Genomic DNA, 17,191 nt, shown 5'->3' on the forward strand with positions numbered 1-17,191 from the left:
GAGGAGGAGGAGGAGGGGAGGAGGAGAAGGAGGAGAAGAAGGAGAAGGAGAAGGAGAAGGAGAAGGAGAAGAAGAAGAAGAAGAAGAAGAAGAAGAAGAAGAAGAAGAAGAAGAAGAAGAAGAAGAAGAAGAAGAAGAAGAAGAAAGAAAGAAAGAAAGAAAGAAAGAAAGAAAGAAAGAAAGAAAGAAAGAAAGAAAGAAAAAATCAGCGGCCAACAAGATAGTTCACCTAGGAAGGTACCTGCCTAGTCATGTGTATGGCTCAGGTGTGGTCCCCAGTACCACATGCAAAGTACAGCAGCAACAGAGGGAACTTCAATGCTGTGGTGTCTCAACTCTCACTCTGTCTCTCTGAATGGAAAAGTGGCTTGGAACAATGAAATGAAGCCTATGCCTAAGACCCCAGCTTCAGTCGTGTTGTAGGTGTCTCTCGCTCCCTCTCAATCTACCCTTTGCCTCTTGATTTCTCCCTGTCTCTATTCAATAACATAAATAAATGACTTCTAAAATAAAATGGTTTAACAAATTTTAGAAATTAAATAGAATATTTAAAAGGAGCCTACCATATAACCCAGCAATTTCTCTCCTAGGTATAACATAGAAACATACATCTAAGGGGTAGTCTGGATCTTAATGTTCATTGCAAAGCTATTTATAATCACTAAAATTGAGATTGGGTACAGCCCACATGTACGATGATAGATATAAGTGGCTAAGTTAGTCAGAATCTACAGACACAATGGAATATTACTCTTATAAGAAATTTTCTCTTTGACTACATTTTTTTTTATTGTCACCAAGGTTATCACTGGGGCCCAGTGCCTGCACAATCAGTCCAGCACTCCTTGTGGCTGTTTTTCCTTTATTTGACAGGAGAGAGAAATCAAGAGGGAAAGGGGGAAATAGCGGAGAGAGTCAAAGAAACACCTGCAGTCGTTGCTTCACTGCTTGTAAAGCTTCCCCAGCAGTGTACGTGGGGATCAGGGTCTCAAACCCAGGTCCTTGTGCATGGCAAATTGTGCACTTAACCAGGTGCAGCACAGCACTGTCTGGCCCCTCTTTGGCTACATCTTGCATGGAACTTGAAGGGATCATGTTCAGCCAGAAGTAGAAAAATGAGTGCCAGATGACATCACTCAACAGTAGGACTTAAGAGAGATAAAGAAAGGCAAAATACAGGGTGAAGCTTTAACTCGGTGTGGTCTGTTGCAGTAGACCCAAGAGCTATAGAGGGAGGATGCAGAATACAAGTGAAATAGGACTGGGGAAAACCCAGTGTCTGTTGTTAAAATTTCGGAGGCTCTTGCCGGGCTGGCTTGCTTCACGGCGGGTAACAGAGACGCGGAGACAACGGCTGGGCAGGGAAGCTGTATTTCTTTATTCAGGAACAACGACTCACAAACTAAGACAAACTAATCACCAAACAGAACTCTGCTGTCTCTTTGCGGCGGCACAAGCACTCTCTCTTACTCTCGAACTTAGGAACTCTCCAACTCTCGTACTCAGGAACCCTCTCCCTTACTCTCGAACTCAGGAACTCTCCAACTCTGGAACTCTCCAACTCTCGTACTTGAGAGCCCTCTGAAACTCTGACACACTGTGTAACTCTCTCTTACTCTGTAACCCTGAAACTCTCGAACTCAGGAACTCTCGCACTCTCGAACTCAGGAACTCTCGCACTCTCGAACTCAGGAACCCTCTCCCGGGGTTCCTTGGGGCGGGGCCCAGCAGGCCCGCGAAATTAACAGGACTCATCCAATACTCTTGGCGGGGGAGGGCTACAACAAACCAATGTAAAGCATACGACAAGTGTCCTCAAGGGAGAGGAAGATGACAAGTCAGTAGGGGTTGTGATGCACTGATACTTATCATCGGGGGGTATGAAACTGTGCACCTCTGACCACAGTTTTGTCAATCCACACGCCCCCAAAAAAGGCGGTCTGGAAAAAAAAAAAAAAGAACTAGTCTAGTTTGTAGAAGACTACATGTCCAATAACTTCAGGCTAGGATGGGGGACCAGAGAGTGGCATCCCTGGTTAAGCACACACATTAGAGTGCACAAGGACTCAGGTTCAAGCTCCTGGTCCCCACCTGCAGGGGGAAAAATTCTTAAGTGGTGAAACAGGTCTGCAGGTGTCTCTCTGTCCCTTTTTTTTTCTCTACCATTCCCTCCCTTCTCAATCTCTCTCTCTCTCTATCCAATAAAAAATATATAAATAAATAAGTACATACACTTACTGTATAACTCAGTACCTGGAGGACTCTGTGCTCAGTGAATTGTCTATTAATTTCTCCAACACAGACGGGTTCAAAGAGCAGGAGCTCTCATGAAGAATAGTTCCCAGACACAAAAGTCTTGACCCCTGATATGGGGAAGGAAAACAGCCACTTCCTGGAAGTACAGCAGGTCTAAAGAAGCTGGGGTTAGATCTAGAATGCTTAGGACTCAATTATCACTCATCGCTGGCCGAAACTGATTACTCCTGTCCTCACCGTGACGCCTTGACCTACTTCCTGCTTGAATTAGCCCCCTTTGCACATTGGAATCTTGATGCAAGTGAAGATATGTGAATAAAAGGACTCGAGACGGTGGGCAGACAGTGACACACCTGGTTCAGCGTAGATATTATGCGGAAAGACCTGCACAGGGACCCAGGTTCGAACCCCTCCGCCTGCAGCAGAGACACTTCACAAGTGGTGAAACAGGTCTGCAGGTGTCTCTCTGTATCTCTCCCTCTCTACCTGCTCTTTTCCTCTCATTTTCTCTCTGTCCTATCGAATAAAATAGAAGGGGAAAGAAGGGAGGGGAAGACCATCAAGAACCATGGATTCACAGTGCAGTCACAGAGCCCCAGTGATAACCCTGGAGGCAGATGCTAGATAGATACATAGATAGATAGATCGGGATGCACTGGATCGACCTTCCCGTGGTGCATCTCGTGAGTACCCATTCATTGGGGAAACTGACGATCCTTCCTAGCCGAGGCAAACGCTAGAAGAAGAATAGATAGATAGATAGATAGATAGATAGATAGATAGATAGATAGATAGATAGATAAGCGAACTCAAGACCTAATAGATAGGTGAACTCAAGACCTAGACTTGGGACTTAGCTAGCTGCTCCTACTTCTAACAGAGGTGTGTGTTCAACTGAAGCCACCTCTGAGCTCTCTCATTCAGCTTGTGTCTCGGAGTATCTTTACTGTATTCTGTGTCACTGACTAGACAATGTGACAACAGTTGATATTTCAGGTTCTCTCGCTCCTCCTCCTCCCTTCTCAGAGGAAATTTCAGAGACCAAAGCATCCCGGATTCATCCAACACCCAGTCAGTCCTCCAAGTCGGCACACAGGTACAAACTGTGCATGCGCCAGCCTGAGGATCTTCAGGAGAAGGAACGACAAAGTGTTGTGGGAGTTAAAGGTCAGAAAACAAGAAGGAGCCAGAAGGTGGTGCATGTTACAGTGTGCAAGGACCCAGGTTCAAGCCCCTGGTCCCCACCTGCTGGGGGAAAGCCTAATGAGTAAAGTAGTGCTACAGGTGTCACTCTGTCTCTCTCCCTCTCTGTCTCCTCTTCCTCTCTCAGTTTCTCTCTGTTTCTACCCAATAATAAATAAATAAATAATTTAAAAAGAAAATAAATTAAAGAAGAAAAACAAGAAAGGAGAGTTCCTGACATAATAATGGGATCAAGGAAGAAGAGACGGGCCAAGAGCAGCCTCAAAGGGATGGCCTGCCTGCCTGCCTGCCTGCCCGGACCTGAGCAGGCCGCTGGTAGAAGCTGTGCTGTGTAGGAGCATCCTGAGGGCCCCAAAGCCCACACACATCTTTGATTCTGTACCAAATCCAGTAATCGAGAAGGGGGAATAATGAGAGTGGGAGATTCTGCAGACCAGAGAAAGCAGCCGCAGGAGAAGGCCGGTGCCGACTCAGGGGGGCTCCGGGAAAGTAAATCACAGGATGATTAGGAATGGCAGCAGGGGCCAGTGGGACCTTATGGGGAAGGGAGCCAGGCTTCCTTGCTCCTCCGCAGAAAGCCGTCTCAGCGTTGCGCTGGAAAGAGAATGGAATGCTCCTGCTCTGTGATATTAAAAGTAAGCGGACTTATTAAATACGCAGAGGTACTTGCCAGAAACAGATGAGAAACAGTCATTCAAAAACAAGGTGAGGTCATGTACCAAGCCCCAGGCCTGCCACTAACTCCTAGCAGCTGACAGTTCTCCATCAGGCTGATGCTGGAAGGGAGGAGAATGGGAGGCAGGTGGTGGGGGTGGGTAGGCTAGGGTGAGGGTAGGGGAGAAAGGTCCCAGGAACCAAGGAACAAGAAATGGATTACAGGTTCTTCCCCTCCACCATTTTCCACCATGGAGAACAACAGTGTCCCCCTCCCCCTCCTTTTGATAAGCTTTGGTCTGTGGATTACTAAATTAGATCCTTGAGGAAGTCAGGATTACATCCCTATATCCCTACTCCAGATAATTACTCATTAATCTCAGACCCTTAATTCATTATAGGAAGAAGAAAAGAAAAAAGAAAAAAAAAACACAGCCAAACACCAGCAATTTCTAAGCCAAAACTTGGATGCACACTCTTTTTGCTTTTAAAGAGAGAGAGAGAGAGGAGCCAGTTGGTGGCACACCTGGTTAAGAGCTCCCATTACAGTGCACAAGGACCCAGGTTCAAACCCCTGGTCCCCACCTGCAGGGGGAAAGCTTCACAAGTGATGAAGCAGGGATGCAGGTGTGTCTCTGTCTCTCTCCCTCTTAACTCTCCCTCCTCTCTCGATTTCAGACTGTCTCTATCCAATAAAAAAAAAATTAACTTAAAAAAAATAAAAGAAAAAATAGAGAGGGAGGAGGCCAGGAGGTGGTGCACCTGCTTAAGTGCACACATTACAGTGTGCAAGGACCTAGGTTCAAGGCCCCGGTCTCCAGGAGGAAAGCTTCACGAGTGGTGAAGCAGGGCTTCAAGTGTCTCTCTGTCTCTCTCCCTCCACTCTCAATTTGTCTCTGTGCTATTAAATAAAAATAAATAAGTGCTGAGAAAGAGAGAGACTGATACAGAGGAACAAAAGATCAGAGCCCTGCTCAGCTCTGGCTTATGGTGGTGCTGGGGATTGAATTTGGGACCCCAGATTCTCAGGCAGGAAAGTCTTTGCATCTTCATTATACTATCTTTTCAGCCCCCACACTCTTTACAAATTGGAATTGCAGTTCTTTTCTTTTTTTTATCTTCTTGCCAACAGATTTGATTTAGGGATTCAGTACCTGCACTGCAAATCCACTGCTTCTAGTGACCATCTTTTCCTTTCTTTTTCTGTTTTATTTGATGGGACAGAGAGAAATTGAGAGGGGAGAGGTAGAGAGAGAGAGCCACCTGCAGACCTCCTTCACCACTTGTGAAGTTCTTCCCCTGCAGTTGCAGAGCAAGACTCAAACCTGGGTCTTTGTGCATGGTAATATGTGCATTCAAGCTGAGCCACCACTGGGTTCCCAGGAATTGTTTTTTTGTTTGTTTGTTTGTTTGTTTGTTTGTTTTTACCAGAGCACTGTTCAGCTCTGGCTTATGGTGATGGGGTTGAGGGGGGATTGAAACTGGGACTCTGGAGCCTCAGGCATGAGAGTCTGTTTGCATAACCATTAGGTATCTACCCTCCGCCCAGAATTGTAATTCTTAAGGTGAAAATCACCTTAAAAATATCTAGTGGGTGAGACGCAAGATAGTTGACCTTGATAGTGCCCCTGTTCTGTCATGTGGAGAACGCAGGTTTGAGCCCAGTCTCCGCTGCATTAGAGAAAGCATCCGTGCTATGCTGTTTCCCTTTCTCCCTCTGTCTCTGTGTCTTTGGCTTTTTCTGTCTGAAAAAGTCAACCGAGAGCAGTGACAACCCAATAGGAACAGTGACCAAAAATAAATAAATAAATGGAGATGTCTAACCACCTGCAGCCAGGTAGGTGGCTGACTCATTCACAAATAAATGTCTTTAAAACCAGAAAAGAAAAACCTAGTCCAGTTTTCTCTAGCTTCCTATTGGGCAACGTGAAATCTAGGAAAGGCAGCTGATCTGAGTTCACAGAGCAAGTCAGCAGCCACACAGAGGCTAAAATCCAGGGACTCCCTCCATCTGGTGCACTATAAAACTGGAGGAAAATGACCACATTAGCTCTCAGTTGTTAATTCACAAACAAGTCTTGGAATGCTAGTTGGTTGGTAACCTAACCCAAGTTAGTTAGCATAATGCTCTGTAAGATCTTTTTTTTTTTTTTTCTTTTTAAGGCTTGGGTTTTCCACAGTCATTTTTTAAAAATCTTTTCATTTATTATTGGGCAGAGACAGGGAAATTAAGAGGGGAGGAGGAAATAGAAAGGGAAAGTGACAGAGAGACACCTACAGCCTTGCTTCACCATTCAGGAAGTTTTCCCCCTGCAGGTGAGGACCAAGGACTTGAACCCGGGTCCTTATGCACTGTAAAGTGTGTGCTTAACCTGGTGCACCACCACCTGGCCCCCACTCTGTGAGATTTTAAGTGAAATGCTATCTCAACAGCTCTAATCAGTCTTCTTCTGTGTTCTTTTTCTTCTCATACATTTGAAATGTGAGCTCTTCAAATCAGGATATATAGCACATAAAGGCAGATGGGGGTAAGGCTATAAACAGAAAGACGTGTTGTTTCTTCCCAAGAGAAGGAGTTATTGATTAATTTTTAAATTAGAGGTAACAAGGGTTTTTAATTACTATTTATTTATAAAAAGGAAACGCTGACAAAACCATAGGATAAGAGGGGTTCAACTTCACACCGTTCCCACCACCAGAATTCTGTATCCCATCACCTCCCCTGATAGCGTTCCTATTCTTTATCCCTCTAGGAGCATGGACCCAAGGTCATTGTGGGATGCAGAAAGTGGAAGGTCTGGCTTCTGTAATTGCTTCCCTGCTGAACATGGACATTGGCAGGTTGATCCATATTCCCAGCCTGCCTCTCTCTTTCCCTAGTGGGGCAGGGCTCTGGGGAATCGGAGCTCCAGGACACGTCTGTCCAGGGAAGACTGGTTGGCATGATGGTAGCATCTGGAACCTGGTGGCTGAAAAGAGAGTTAACATGCAAAGCCAAACAATTTGCTGACTAATCATGAACCTAAAGGCTGGAATAGAGCAGATGAAGAGTTGGGGGGTCTCCGTTCTGTTTTAGCTACAAGAATCATGACTACCTCTAGTGAAAAGTGGATTTCTAAAACATGTAAAACTGATGGATCAAGTAATGCACTTGTCACATTTTTATTTCTTAATTTTTTTAATTTGTATTTATAAAAAGGAAACACTGACAAAAAGGAAACACATAGGATAAAAGGGGTACAACTCCACACAGTTCCTACCACCAGAGCTCCATATCCCATCCCATCCCCTAATAGCTTTCCTATTCTTTTAACTACTGAGCATATTAATGGCTTACAGTCAACAGTAAAAACAGTTGTTGGTCCCTGTATAACTTTTCTCAGTTTTCTTCAAAACGCTCTCACCCCCAGCGCAGGTCCTCCTCCACCATCAGACACCAGGGCCTGGAAGCCTCCTCCTACCCAGAGTCCTTTGCTTTGGTGCAATACACCAAACCCAGTCCAAGTTCTGCTTTGTGATTTCAGCTTTTAACACTTCGTGGGTGTGGAAAATGGATTACAGCTCACTGTTGACAATTGTGTGCAATTTTTTATCTCCCTGAGATGGGTGTCTGCCAAACATTCTGTCAACACCAACTTTTTGGGTCCTTTTCCACCATCATGCACCAGAGCCCCCCAGAGTCTCTCCTGCCCCAGAGTCCTTTGCTTTGATGAAGTACCCAATATAAATTTATACTTGTTTAAAGAACCTCCAAACCTTTTTCCATAGAGGTTTCACCAGCTTACATTACCACCAACAGTGCACCAGAGTTTCTTTCTTCCAAACCCCAGCCTTTTTTTTTTTTTTTGCCTCCAGGGTTATTGCTGGGCCTTGGCGCCAGCACTGCAAATCCACTATTCTTGGACGCTCTTTTTTTTTTTTTTTTTTTTTACATTTTATCGGATAAGACAGAGAGAAATTGAAAAGGGAGGGAGAGAGAAAGAAAGAGAGACACTTGCAGATGTGTTGCATCACTCATGAAGCGTCCCCCCCAAACCCCCACCCGTGGGGAGCAGGGACTCCAACCGGGATCCTTGTGTGGGTCCTTACGCTTAGTACTATGTGCCCTTAACTGGATGCACCACCATCCATCCCCTTTTGCTCTTTGACCTTTAACACACATAAGAAACAAACTCAAGAAGGTCAGAAAAATAGCTTGGATAGTGTTCTGCTTTGCCATGTGCGCGACCCGGGCTCAAGCCCAACCCTTACAGCATTTAAGGATGATCCAGTGTTGTGGTTCCTTTCACTGTGGAGGTCTCTCTGTTTTCATCCAAAAAATAATAAGCAAACTTAAGAGCAAACTTGTATATTCACACCGGGTGTTTTAAGTACTACTGATAACACCTTGGTGTCTTAGCAGGTTATGACACTGTCATTTCACATATCATCTTCTCTCAGTGCTATCTTTTACCCTGTGCACATGATACCAAATGGTGCACATCATAGAATTTTATTTATTTATTTGTTTACTTTCCATTTTTTATTCTCACCAGGGTTATTTCTGAGGCTCAATATCTGCATGATGGATCCATTGCTTCTGGTGGCCTTTTTTTTTTTTATTGGATAATATATAGAGAAATCGAGAGTAGAGGAGGAGATAGAAAGGGAGAGAGAGGTGGTGCAGTGGATAAAGCTTCGGACTCTCAAGCATGAGGTCCTGAGTTCAATCCCCAGCAGCACATGAACCAGAGGATGTCTGGTGCTTTCTCTCTCTCCTATCTTTCTCATGAATTAATAAATAAATAAAAATATTTTTAAAAAAAGAAAAGAAAAGAAAGGGAGAGAGAAAGAGAGAAGAGAGAGAGAGAGACCTGCAGACCTGTCTGTGGAGCTTCCCCCTCTGCAGGTAGGGAGCAGGGGCTTGAACCTGGGTCCCTGCATATGGTAGTGTGTGATCAACTGAGTGCACTACTGCCTGCCCCTCATGCCATCGAATTTTAAACTGCTTTAAAAGAATTTCTGGGAGCCAGTGAGATAGTTCACCTAGTGGGATACCTGCCTTACCTTGTGTGTGGTCCAGGTTCAAGCCTCCAGCACACCACACAGGAATGTCTCTTCCTCTCTATCTGGGATTTAAAAAAAAAAAAGTTTACCTGAAGTAGTGAAATCTCACCTGTTCAAGGTCTCAGAAATGTACAGCAAAGAAGAAGAGGAAGAAGGAGAAGAAAAAAAGAAGATGAGGAGGAAAGAAGGAAAATGAGAGGAAAGAGGAGGAGGATAGGGGAAGGGGAAGAAATGCAAGAGGAAGATTCTGTGCTCCCGGCCCATGTCCACGTGTACACTTTTGCCTTGACCTGGGGGCATGTAACATTTGTAAAGCTTTTCCACCACTTCACTCCCTGTGGAACTCTGCAGGTCCTACTCTTGTTAATGCCAGGAAGATACCAACTCCTTGAAATAGCTGTTGCTTGGCGTTGGGGCATCCAGAAGAATCGGCCAGCCATGACCTATGACAAGCTCAACCGTTCCCTACGCTACTACTATGAAAAGGGCATCATGCAGAAGGTGGCCGGGGAACGGTATGTCTACAAGTTTGTCTGTGATCCAGATGCCCTTTTCTCCATGGCCTTCCCTGACAACCAGCGTCCATTCCTGAAGGCGGAATCTGAGTGCCACCTCAGTGAGGAGGAGACCCTGCCCCTGACCCACTTTGAAGACAGCCCTGCTTACCTCCTGGACATGGATTGCTGCAGCAGCCTCCCCTATGCTGAGGGCTTTGCTTACTAAGTTTCTGGGTGGCTGAGCGGCCAAACCTTAGAGCTAGCAGTTCCCATTCAGGCAAACGAGGGCAGTGGTTTTGTTTGTGTTTTTGGCTGTTCCTAACGCTTGCCCTTTGAGTATTATCTGGAGAATCTAAGCTGTCTCTGGATGGGCACCCTTAAAGACAGATACCTTAGCTAGGGAGTGGGAACAGGGAAAGACAAGAGAACCACCAGAAGGCTGGTGCCTCGGCTCTGATCCTGACAAGGTTTCTGGGAAGAGATTGAAATGGAGCCTCCTTTCCATGGACAATATATGCAAATCAATACCTTGTTCAGGTTAGTAACCCACAGACGGGGACAAAGTGTGTGACAATCTGCATTGATCATGGACTACTAAATGCCTTTACACAGAAGGGCTCTGATTTGCACAATTTCTTGAAGAAGACATTACAAACCCCTACAACAGTAGATAGACTAAGCTGGGGAGGCTTTAACCATGAAGGATTAAAAAATATATCTTAAAATTCAAAAAAAAAAAAAAAGAAATATAAGAGGAAGAAGAGGAGAGAGGAAGGAAGGGGAGGAAGAGGGAGAAGAGAAAGAAGAATATCATTTGTCTTTGCTCTTAAAACCAAATTATTATAACTCAGGACTGAAAAGAAAATTACTAGCATATAGAAGACCACCCTGGGTCAGAAAGCTGTTTTGTCATTTATGTATGGAATCTGTCTCTGGCCATTTCTCTTGCCAAATCAAGCTTACTATTGGATTGTGCAAACACGACCTTTATTCCATCCTGTAATAGCCTACATACCTTCCCCAATTGGCCAGAAGACCAAATCCAACTCTCCCACCACATCTGAGCTGACATCAGTATGTTTTAGAGGACTGTCTCCAAATCCCAAGGGCCCACAGTTTGGTTTTCAGCTCAGCAAGCTTATAGCAGTCGTGCGGAGTGATGACTTCAGTTCCACATCATCATGATTGGCACAAACAGTGGCTCACATCCAGGCCTATTTCTATCCACCTTTCAGGAATTATGCAAATACTACACATCTCGTTGCAAAACCCACCACGACAATGTTCTGTGACTGGCCTCATCTCTCCCGGACCACACAGAGGACAGACCCGGGCATTTGTCTTCTTAACACTTAGCTCATGTGTTGAGCACCTGAAAACCCTTTTTAGAACTTACCACCCACTCTCTCCTCTGCTCTGCCACCAGCTTTTCTTTGAACAAGCAGGAAGTCAGGGGCCAAGGTCACAGAGGGGTGGACTCAGGTCAGTGTGAGATATTTTTTTTGCACCAGAGTTATCACTGGGACTTGGTGATAGCACTATGAGTCCACTGCTCCTGGTGGCCATTTTTCTTTTTTGTTTTTTCTTTCTTAGATAGGACAGAAAGAAATTGAGAGGAGTGATAGAGGGAGAGATAAAAAGAGACACCTGCAGAGCTGCTTCTCCATTTATGAAGTTTCCCTTTGCAGGTGGGGAGCCAGGGACTTAAACCTGGGTCCTTTTGCATGATAATGTGTGTGTTTAACCAGGTGTGCCAGACCCAGCCCCCTAGAATTTTTCTGCTTTTTAATTTTTATTTATTCTAGTGGTGTGTGTGTGTGTGTGTGTGTGAGAGAGAGAGAGAGAGAGAGAGAGAGGGAGAGAGAGAGAGAGAGAGAGAGAGAGAGAGAGAGAGAGAAAGAGAGAGATAGGGAGGAAGAGAAAGGGAAATACAGACAGATGGCAGTCGGGCAGTAGCGCAGTGGGTTAAGCCCAAGTGGCGTGAAACGCAAGGACCGGCTGAAGGATCCCGGTTCAAGCCCCCAGCTCCCCACTTGAAGGGGAGTTGCTTCACAGGTGATGAAGCCAGTCTGCAGGTGTCTATATTTCTCTCCCACTCCCCCTCCCTCCCGTCTTCCCCTCCTCTCTCCATTTCTCTCTGTCCTATCTAACAATGACATCAATAACAACAACAATAATAACTACAACAAGGGCAACAAAAGGGAAAATAAGTAAATATAAAATTTTAAAAAAAGAAATACAGACACAACAGAGCAGTGCTCATCTCTAGCTTGTGGTCGTGCTGGGAGTTGAACCTAGGAGCTCAGGGTCTCAGGCATCAAAGTGCTGTCTCCACAGCCCTATTGTGAGACATTTATTTGTTTGTTTGTTTTACCCGATCCCTGCTCAGCTCTAACTTATGGTGGTGCTGGAAATTGAACCTAGGAAATAGGAGCCTCAGGCATGAAAGTCTTTTGCAGAAGTATTATGCTATCTCCCCAGTTCTAATGGGAGATGTTTCTTTTTTCTTTTTGCCTCCAAGGTTATTGCTGGGGCTCAGTGCTGCATCATGAATCCACCGCTCCTGGAGGCCATTTTGCCCCCTTTTGTTGCCCTTGTTGTTGTGGCCTTGTTGTGGTTATTATTGTTGTTGTTGATGTCATTCGTTGTTGGATAGGACAGAGAAATGGAGAGGAGGGCAAGACAAAGAGGGGGAGAGAAAGTTAAGACACCTGCAGACCTGCTTCACCGCTTTTGAAGCGACTCCCCTGCAGGTGGGGAGCCGGGGGCTCAAACCGGGATCCTTACGCCGGTCCTTGTGCTTTGCGCCACGTGCCCTTAACCCACTGCACTACCGCTGGACCCCCATGTGAGATGTTTTTAACAACCTGAATTTTTATGCTATCTAGTGAGTATGACTAGAATTAAGGACACGGGGAGAAAAAGACATCTTCTAAAACATGTGACCTTCCCCCTTTGCGTTTATAGCCAGTTAGTAGGTGGTCTTTGGGCTCAGGTAGCCCTGGAAAGGAGCCCCCCCCCCCACACACACACACAATTTCTAAGTGTTATGACCATGCAAAAAAAATCTCCAGAGCCTCAGTTTCCATAATGGGAAAATGATAATTCTGCCTAGCACATAGACGTGTTATAAGGATCACACAGAAGAAATGGCCTGAATCTTAGGCCTGAATCATAGTGACTGGCAGGTTGTTACCATAGCAGCCACTGCATCTGTGACTATGGGTTGTGGGAGGGGGTGGGGTTTCTGATTAAAATGGCCTGTATGGAGGCTACTATGATTCCATCCTGAAATGCCAAGGCAGGTGACCTCACCAGTGTGTCCTGGAACCTCACTTTTTCCAGAGCCCTGCCCCACTGAGGAAAGATAGGAACAGTCTGGATAGATGGATCCACCTTCCAATGTCCATGTCCATCAGAGAAGCAATTACAGAAGCCAGACCTTCCACCTCCTGCACCCAATAAAGAATTTTGGTCTATACTCCCAAAGGGATAAAGAATTGGGAAGCCAGGTGGCGCAAAGCACAAGGACCGGCATAAGGATCCCGGTTCGAACCCCGGCTCCCCACCTGCAGGGGAGTCGCTTCACAGGTGGTGAAGCAGGTCTGCAGGTGTCTGTCTTTCTCTCCCCCTCTCTGTCTCCCCCTCCTCTCTCCATTTCTCTCTGTCCTATCCAACAACAACAACAACAATAATAACTACAACAATAAAACAACAAGGGCAACAAAAGGGAATAAATAAATAAAATAAAATATTCTAAAAAAAAAGAATTGGGAAGCTTCCCATGGAGGGGATGAGACACGGAACTCTGATATTAAGAAATGTGTGGAATTATACCCCTGTTATCTTATAATCTTGTTAATCATTATTAAATCACTAATAAAAATTATTTTAAAAAAAGAATTTTGGTCCATACTCCCAGAGGGGGAGAAATGTTAGGGGAAGATGACCAGAGGGCTCTGAACTCCAACTCCATCAGAACTCAGAGAAAAGAGGGAAAAAGGAAGGACATTCAGAAGTAGAAATAGGTGGAGGTGTGAATTAAAGAGGTAGAGAAATTAGGGTCATAGGAAAATAAGGGGGCAGACATTGGCTCACCTGCTTGAACACACAGTGTACGGTCTGCAAAGACCTGATTTCAAGCCCCTGGTCCTCACCTGCAGGGAAAACTTTCACAAGTGATGAAACAGGGCTGCAGATATCTCTCTTTCTCTTCCCCTTTATCTCCCCCTGCCTCTCAATTTATCTCTGTCTCTTTCCACACAAAAAAATGGGCAAACATATATAAATATAGACATTCAGAAATAATAATCAATCCATATCTGTGACCTTGGGAGAACTCCTGCAGTTTGCAATGGAGGGAATGTGGACACAGAACTCTGGTGGTGGGAAGGCTGTGGAATTATATCTCTGTTATCTTATGCTTTTACAAATCAACATTAAATCATTAATAAAAAATAATACAGGAAAAAATGTCCTGCATCAACTCTCATGGGCCCCAAAACAGAAGGACAGCTCATCACTGCCAAACTCAAACACATTTTTAGACAATTTCTTCTAGAACATCCATTGTTGTTGTTGTTTTTTTTTATTTCACGATGGAAATGCTTTCCCCAAAATCTTTTCCCAACACATGACTGGGGAAAAGAAGCATAAAATACAGTAAGTCCTCACTCACCCTTTACTGAAAGGTCCCTGGAAAACCGTGACTTTATATGAAATGACAGAGCACAAAGCCGAGCTGACCACAGGATAAATGATAGAAACAAGAGCTCAGTTCCATCAGCAGATTTCTAGCCCTAGCAGCATCACCAAACGTCTCAATAATCAGAACACTTTTTTCTTTTTTTTTTTTTTTACTGATTTTGAATTCACAGGCAGTGAAGCAGGTCTGCAGGTGTCTATCTTTCTCTGCCCCTCTCTGTCTTCCCCTCCTCTGTCCTCCAGGAGCAGTGGATTCATGGTGCAGGCACCGAGCCCCAGCAATAACCCTGGAGGCAAAAAAAATTCCCAATGGTGCTAAGGAATGGCCAAGATGAGTCCTATGCATAGTCCCATTCCTTAGCACCGCTGGGAATTTTGAGTACACTTTGTGCTTTACTTCTATTTTAACTTTTCTTTTTCCCCTCCAGGGTTATTGCTGGGGCTCGGTGCCTGCACCATGAATCCACTGCTCCTGGAGGCCATTTTTTTCCCTTTTGTTGCCCTTGTTGTTTTAGCCTTGTTGTAGTTGTTATTATTATTGGTGTTGATGTCGTTGCTGGATAGGACAGAGAGAAATGGAGAGAGAGGGGAAGACAGAGAGGGGGAGAGAAAGACAGACACCTGCAGACCTGCTTCACCACCTGTGAAGCGACTCCCCTGCAGGTGGGGAGCCTGGGGCTCGAAGGTCCTTGTACTTTGCGCCACGTGTGCCTAACCCGCTGCACTACCACCCGACCCCCCTATCTTTTCTTTTTATTGTGGGGGATTCATGGTTTACAGTGTATACAATCATTGGTATGTGTGTAAAATTTCTCAGTTTTCTGTAAAATGCTCTCACCACATCTTTTATCATTAAATCAAGGGGCAGCTATATAGGATAGCTTAGTCAACCAAAATGCTCAGTACCTGAATTCAAAATCTGTAATTGTTTCACCTAAGCGCTGAAAACCTTTGGTAGGAACCTAGCATCTATTTTTTTGTGAAACTTAGTAGATTATTGCTCATCCTGGAAGCCTCTCTCTCTCCCTCTCTCTCTCTCTCTCGCTCTATCTCTATCTCTATCTCTATCTCTCTCTCTCTCTTTCCTGTCCACTTGGATGGATGGAATGGGATGGAATTAGAAGACAGTGAGTGGATTTGAGAATCTACTTCCTCCAGTCATGAGCAATATCTATTTTTTTAACTCTGATTTTTTTTTTATTGTGGTTGCCACTTTTCAGCCTAATTGGCTCAGGAGTTGTGATCAAAAGTTTAGTTTTGTAAGTCACATCATTACACCTTAGAGATTATAAGTAGTCCTTAGTCAGATTATGATGTTTATGCTCATGTAAATATACGTCAGACTATGAAAGTACAGAAATTAACTGAACAGGGTCAGGTGGTAGCACAGCAGGTTAAGCGCACATGGCATGAAGCACGAGGACCAGCTCAAGGAGCCCGGCTCAAGCCACCTGCAGGGTGTCGCTTCACAGGCAGTGAAGCAGGTCTGCAGGTATCCAGGTGTCTTTCTCTCTCCTTCTCTGTCTTCCCCTCCTTTCTTGTTTTCTCATTGTCCTATCCAACAATAACAACAGCAATGGTGACAATAATAATAACAACAACAAGGGCAACAAAATGGAGGAAAATGGCCTCCAGGGGCAGTGAATTCGTAGTGGAGGCATCCTGGAAGCAAAAGACAAACAAACAAACAAAAAAAATTGGGAGTTGGGCTGTAGCGCAGCGGGTTAAGCGCAGGTGGCGCAAAGCACAAGGACCAGCATAAGGATCCCGGTTCGAACCCCGGCTCCCCACCTGCAGGGGAGTCGCTTCACAGGCGGTGAAGCAGGTCTGCAGGTGTCTATCTTTCTCTCCTCCTCTCTGTCTTCCCCTCCTCTCTCCATTTCTCTCTGTCCTATCCAACAACGACAACAACAATAATAACTACAACAATAAAAAACAACAAGGGCAACAAAAGGGAATAAATAAAATAAAATAAAATAAACAAATTAACTGAACACACATATTTTACCAGATACAAAAATCCAAGCCCAGTCTATCAAGCATCTCACAACAAGAAGAGGAAACTAAAGTTCTTTTATAATGATTTCCAAAAAGTTCTGGGCTTAGTTGAGGGTTTCTTCTAACCTCCTAGAGACATACAGTTTCCAAAGTAATTAAATGTTTGCAGAATATCCTAAAACAGAATAATTCTATTAATCCATTTAAGAGATCAGCCTGGGTTTGGCCTGAAAGCTTCACAAATATAAAATAAAAATGGAAACCTGTCTATCAGTATCACTATTAATAGAGTTGTGAAAATTATGACTAGATCTTAGAAAATAGAGTGCAGGGGCCAGGTGGTAGTGCCTGCTGGGTAAGGAGAACAAATCAAAGAGCCCACCCCACCCCTCATACAAAGCAACTGTGAACGTGGTGGACCCCCAAATTCAAAACTGAACATTAGCTGTCTCAGCTCTAACATAATCCCTGAGCCATTTCTATAACAGGAAGTTCGGCCTCCCATACACACCCCACTGTGATAACTTTTGCATTTCTCTCTCTCTTCCTCTCCTCCCCTCCTTTCTCTCTCCCTCCCTCTTTCTCTCCATCCACCTCTAAATACCCTGATCTCTAACCGTTTAACTCCCCCTCCCCATCCAAAGCAGCTGGCATTGTGTGAGTTTGACAGGTTCTTAAAATTTCATTTTCTACGTCAAGTACTTAGTCTTACTGTTTTCCCAAAAAAACTGTTTCCTTTCTAAGGATTTTTGGATCAAAATAGATGAAACTGGAGGTGATGGTGCCTAGCAAAATAAGTAAAGAGATGAAATCCAGCTTTCATAGGATTTCAC

The 17,191-nt window shown here is 44.6% G+C and overlaps 2 protein-coding genes across 2 annotated transcripts in view; both read left to right on the plus strand.

Annotated features, from left to right (window-relative positions):
- Positions 1–399: 399 nt before the first annotated feature.
- Positions 400–17,191, plus strand: part of TBCK (TBC1 domain containing kinase) — a 153,457-nt gene continuing 136,665 nt past the window's right edge. Inside the window, exon 1 of the mRNA XM_060186295.1 lies at positions 400–414. The gene's annotated coding sequence lies outside the window, so the exon portion shown is untranslated. The remainder of the gene's footprint in view (positions 415–17,191) is intronic.
- LOC132537059 (ETS translocation variant 5-like) lies at positions 9,565–10,381 on the plus strand. The gene has a single exon (XM_060186496.1). It carries the CDS (start codon positions 9,598–9,600, stop codon positions 9,880–9,882), a length of 285 nt encoding a protein of 94 aa, XP_060042479.1. The 5' UTR covers positions 9,565–9,597; the 3' UTR covers positions 9,883–10,381.

Source organism: Erinaceus europaeus, chromosome 2 (assembly GCF_950295315.1).
Source record: "Erinaceus europaeus chromosome 2, mEriEur2.1, whole genome shotgun sequence".
Taxonomy (NCBI): domain Eukaryota; kingdom Metazoa; phylum Chordata; class Mammalia; order Eulipotyphla; family Erinaceidae; genus Erinaceus; species Erinaceus europaeus.